The sequence below is a fragment of the Dendrobium catenatum genome, unplaced genomic scaffold (assembly GCF_001605985.2).
Source record: "Dendrobium catenatum unplaced genomic scaffold, ASM160598v2 fragScaff_scaffold_1446, whole genome shotgun sequence".
Lineage (NCBI taxonomy): Eukaryota > Viridiplantae > Streptophyta > Magnoliopsida > Asparagales > Orchidaceae > Dendrobium > Dendrobium catenatum.
Window position 1 is genome coordinate 3,707,844 of NW_021319908.1, and position 5,902 is coordinate 3,713,745.

The 5,902-nt window shown below is 39.5% G+C and overlaps 1 protein-coding gene across 1 annotated transcript; it reads right to left on the reverse strand.

Annotated features, from left to right (window-relative positions):
• Nucleotides 1-517: 517 nt before the first annotated feature.
• On the reverse strand, nt 518-1,135 carry LOC110111751. The gene has a single exon (XM_020843751.1). The coding sequence runs from the start codon at nt 1,133-1,135 to the stop codon at nt 518-520; it is 618 nt and encodes a 205-aa protein (XP_020699410.1).
• Between the last annotated feature and the right edge of the window lie 4,767 nt (nt 1,136-5,902).

Genomic DNA, 5,902 nt, shown 5'->3' on the forward strand with positions numbered 1-5,902 from the left:
TTATGATCCTATGATAGGATAGTAATTTGGATCATCTATCATGCCAGCCTATTCTGGTCGGCGAGATTCTGGCAATTGAAGGCCAATTTTTAGGGCTTGCCTAAAAATCTTTCCCATACACTCCTTTTTAAAAGAATATGACTTATTAATTTTCTCCTGTAAAGTAGGAGGTCTTTGTCTTTCTTTTATTTGTTTCAGCATCTTTGATGGATTCGTTGAATCTTCTTTTTCTTTTTTTCTCTGAGGAAGACGGGAATGTGGTATTAACCTCACTTCTTTTTGGGTCAAAGATTTTGATTTGTTTCCCTTTCCCTGGTGGATTATTGTTAAAATTGAAGCCAGCACTTCCAGGTCTAGGTAACCTTTCAAATTTGGCTACACGATTAAGTAACTCCTGAAATGTATTGATTGTTGCCATCGCCAGATATTGAGCCATATAATCATCTATATTTCCCAGTAATAACTTGACAGCATGTTTCTCAGTGAGTTGTTGCTCATATTTCATGCTGAGATTTCTCTACCTGGTTATGTACTTGGTGACTAATTCCTCTCTTTTTCTTTTCTCAAGAGCTAGATCAGCGATAGTCACTTTCTTTGTTGCACTGGAAAATCTTTTAATGAACATCGTCTCTAATTCGACGAATGTTCTTACTGAGTCATTGGGTAAGTCAGCATACCATTCAAAGGTTGTACCTGTTAAACTACTAATGAATTGATGTAGTAACAGAGCATCATTGCCTCCTGTATTTCCACAGGTAGCTTTGAATTGTGTCAGATGTTGATGAGGATTTGTAGTGCCGTCAAATAAATTGAACTTTGGCACTATGTACCCCTTTGGATATTTCTCTTGGTCATATTCTGCTGGATATGGATGACCTTTTCTGACCAAGGCTTTGATAGCTTCAGAAGCAATAGCTACTTTAACCTTTTGACTGATGAGATTTTCAATTTGAGATTTACTGACCATTTCATCTTCCTTAGAAGCTATCAAAATTGGCTCCTGTAACTCTTCTGATCTCCTATCAGGAGGTACCAATGCATCAGGAGAAGTTTGAACATTCCCTTGAGAATTTACTATAGGTGGTTGACTAGTTGCAGCCATCATGCCTAGTTGTCCAAACAACTGCTTCATCATGTTACTCGTCTCATCAAGATGAGCGTTCAAATGATGGATTTCCTAATATTTCTTCTGTTGCATAGACTGCATTTCTGCTTGCAATCTTTTTACAACATGTTCAGCTTCTTCCTCCTCAACTTCTTCTAGTTATGGATCTCTATTCACAGCTGTTGCTTATTCTTGGTCATCTCGTAGTTGTTCTTCATTTTGTAAATTCAGTGTCGCACTTCTACAAGTATATCGTTGATTAGCTCGATTAGGTATATGATTAACCATCCGGACAACTTCAACATCTATGGGACCAATATCCTCTTCCACTTCTTCATCATTATCATAATAATTATCATCTTCTTCCAACTCATGATCCTCTCTAAGTTGGGACCGCCGCTTCCAATGTATAACTGGAGAGTCAAGGGATTCTTTATAGACTTGACAGCTTTTTTCTTTTGGTTTAATCACATCAACAAAAGTCTCCTTATTAGGGGATAGCTCTGGACATGAGATTTAAGTCGCTCTTTATAAATTTCTTTATCACGATCATCCCTCTAAGCTCGAGGATATGTGTGTCTTTTGGGAGCCCAAACTTGCTGACTTCTTGGAGTCACATAATGATGACCACCAGCATCAGAATGTACCTTTGAATGGGCAGATCTATGATACCATTGTTGGGGCCTTCGTTCATCATATCTTCTATTATAGACTTATAGTCTCTTACATGTAAAATATCAGAAGGCTCTCCCAATTGTTTTCTTCCGTAATATGGGTATCGACCCATATTAGGATAGAATTCTCTTGGATTTTGGTAGTATAGAGGATGTCTAAACTCCTCTCTATAAGGTTTTGTTGAGAATTTATTATTCTGAGAATGAATCACATTTGAGGAAATAACTTCAGTAATAGATTTCCTCAGTCTTCATTGTAGATTTCTATCTTTGACAGCCTTCAGTATTTTGTATATCTTGGAAGAGGCAGATTGTTCCTTCTTGGGCAGTTGTGGCTGTTGACGTGAATTCTCCCAGAAAGACTTCTTCAAGTGACCCTTATCATCATTCCTTTTTACCCATTTTAACGAATCAAAGCCGTTATTAACTGGTACATCTGCCTCTAACTGCGGCGATGATTCTTGAAGGGTCTCAGGCACCCAGCTATTAGCTCGTAGGCGAGCATTGGCCTTCCTTCTAGCTTTCCTGGAAAGTTTAGCACTTGCTTTAAAAATTTTAGCATTGTATTCTTCAGGCACTTCATCCTGGATTATGTTCTGACTGGCTATATTCATGCCAACATATTGCATCTTGGGCTTAAGAATCTTCTTTTGAATCGCTGGAGCAACAATAGGTGCCATAGTGAGTTTTGAAAATATAGAGGCCCTCTTGGGAGCCTTCTCATCAACAGCTTCAGTACTAGACTTCTTAGCGACACCTTTGATAGTAGGTGCTCTAACAGTATTCTCAGGAATGAACTATTTGAACTGCATGACTTCAGAAATAGTTCCAAATTGAATGGTTACTATAGCATAGCCTGTGTTCACAACAGCTTGAGGGAATTGCACTCTGGCTCCCTCACCCAGTTTCATAATTATAAATGACTTTGCAGGAGTCATGTTATTAACCTGTCAACAGAACTTACAGGGATTAGAGTCAACCTGAATTCTGCTGAAAAAGAAAACACAGAACTGCGTTGAAAGAACATCTATATTTATTTTTAGATGTTTCATTATTTAAGACTAAATATGAATTATATTTTCATCCAAAGATGGAGAGAAAAGCAATCCCCAGCAGAGTCGCCAGAAATCTGTTGGCTCAAGAAAAATGTCACGAATGCATTGAAATTTCGTTAGGGATGTTAAGCCCTATGGAACTGGCACAAGCTAACCCAGAGGGGGGGGGGGTGAATTGGTATTTTAAAATTTTTCATTTCACAAAGAACTAAAATCACATAAACCAAAATCACACCACAAGAAAAATAAGTGCGGAAATTAAAGTGCGGAAGCAAGAAACAAGAACACAGAGATTTTAGTGGTTCGGTCAACTTGACCTACGTCCACTCCCCAGAGGCGCCCTCCAAGAATTGCACTACAATCGTGACTCTCCTTTAGCCACCACAGCTAGGAGGAGAAGCCTTTACAAGGAACCTCTTTTTTCCACCCCGGCAAGGCAGAGAACCTATCTCCTTTTGCTTCCTCATGAAGCTGGCAGAGAACAACAATCAGATGCTGAATCCTTACCTCTACCGACCCTTCCACGGACGAGAAACTCTAGATGAAGAAGAAGCAGAGCAATCCTTGAAGCAACCCTTGTGAATCCCCTCACAAGCTCCCCCTCATAATATCCTCTCTCTCTCTCTCTCTCTCTCTCTCTCTCTCTCTCTCTCTCTCTCTCGTTTCTCTCCTCTCTTTCTCTCTCAAGGTCTTCTCAGGTCAAGGCAGCAGCAAAGATTGTTCAAAAATTGAACAAGAGCTCTTAAATAGAAGAGCTTCAAAGGAGCTCATTAATTGCAAGTTGCCGACAATATGGACATCGTCCAGGCCGATCAGTTCAAATCTCAGAAGATCAGCCAGAGCATCCCCTGAATGTAAAATGGACGCTTTAAAATTGTTGATCGTCCCAGTCGATCAGTTCAAATCAGAGGAAAATCATCCAGATCGTCGCCCTGAATTCAAGCTGTTCGATCCAGATCGTCCAGAAAGTAACTAAGGTTTTTGAATAGATCGTCTTGGTTGATACTGCGATCGTCTAGGATGATATGATCGTATCAATCATCCTAAATTCTTCCTTGATTTTTGTCTGATAATTAAGGCATAATTGTGAATATCGTCCAGGCCGATCCAAGATCGTCCTGACCGATTACCAAAAATCACATAATACCTTAATTGTTTATGGCGGTAACTTCTTTCTATTTTGAGCTTATCGTCCTGGCCGATACATGTATCATCGAGGATGATCTATAAATGATGGCTGCCTTAATTAAGAATCCCAAATAGAATCTCTATTTTAAACTAGATCGTCCAGGCCGATAAAAATATCATCCTGGATGATGTGAGTAAAAACAAAAATTACAAGTCTCTCAAGTGTGTATGTGTGTGTAGGGATACTTAGCATCAGTCTCTTTGAACATTACAAATAGACTCAAGAAGAGGAAAAAGCAAATTACAGACTGACTCAACCCTAACCTACACAATCTTGAACTGGCTTCATTTGTTCGTTCGATCTTTGATTCCTGAAAAGTTAGAAGTAATAGGCAGTCCAAGAGAATCAATAGTGTTTGTCAATCATCAAAACATAAGTCATGAAAATAGATTTGCAACAATCTCCCCCTTTTTTATGATGGCAAACACAAGTAGGAAAATCTTAGTAAAAAATATCAATAATCTCCACCTTTTTTATGATGGCAAACACAAGTAGGAAAATCTTAGTAAAAAATAGCAGTTCTTTAAAATTTCAAAGTTACAAGTACATCAACTTTTTCCTACCACATCCTACTCCCCCTTTTGTCATCATAAAAAGAAGATCCTAGACACACATAAAGAAAAAGGAAACAACATAACAGAAACTAAAATAAACTACAAGACAAACTACAAAAAATAGAAAACATAAAACAGAAAATAGAAAAAAATGACTAGAAAAGTGAGGGATCATGATTATCAGATGGAGGTGGTGAAGGTGTCTGCTGAAAGTAGCTGGCAAGCATAGTAAACTGAGCATTGAACCAGGCTATGTCCTGGTCATACTGCTGCTGGTGAGTAATGTAGCTATCAAAACGGGTTAAATCCTCTGTGTGGTGCTGCTCGTAGCGGGCAATGTCCTCAGAATGTTGCTGCTCCTGTGTAGTAATGTAAGCATCAAAGCGGGTCTCCCATCGATCAAACCTTTCTATGAACTGATTAAATTGAGAGTGCTGGAGAAGAGGAGTAGGATCAGGAATAGGAACGGGAGCGGGAGCCTCCTCCTCCTCAGCCCCCCGAGGTTCCTCATCCCTAGGGTGGAGACGAGTACTGTGAAGGGTACTGAAGGAACTGTTTGAGTAGAACATATTTGGGAGGTTGGGTGGAACAGGATATTGAATTTGATATTTGGTTTCAAGGACATAGGCTATGAGGTGTCCTAAAGCCATATTGGGTTTCCTCTTATGACTTGGATCGCGGATTGTGGTTAAGTGATCAATGTACCAAAAAATTAAGTCTGCAGTATTGAATTCTCTATATGCCATGATGTAAAAAGTAGTCAGAGAAAGTAGAGGAGTGATGTGGATTTGGTCCTCGGCTTTTGGAATTATGGAGTTGCGAAGGACATGTTGGATTTCCTAGCATCTTTGACTAAAGAGCTAATCTCTCCAACATGAAAAGGTGCATTGGTCTGGCGAAGGAAATGATTTGCCGTAGACCAATCAAAGTCAGGATCTGAAATGATTATGTGCAGCTTATCCCAAGTGATGGATAGCTGTAAAAGTTCAACACAGTCCTGATATGTGATTTCGACCGGGCGTCGATTCACATAGAAGGTTAGGGCTGTGAAGGTTGGATTTATGAAAAGATTTGTGAAGAATTCACAAAGGAGCTCAGTATTAAAGGGGAAAGAAAGAGACAAAATGAAACAAAGGGAAGTGTGAGCGAAAAGATCCATTTTTGGATACGAAATGTGGGCAGGATTGATGATTCTGGAGACAGTTATCCCGCATTCTTTATATCGATGGTAAGCAGCTTCATCTTCTGCCTCCCTGAAACGAGGGTCAATCCTAGCCCTCGAGGGACTCCCAGAAGTTTGTCGAACTCGTTTCCCACTAGCCATA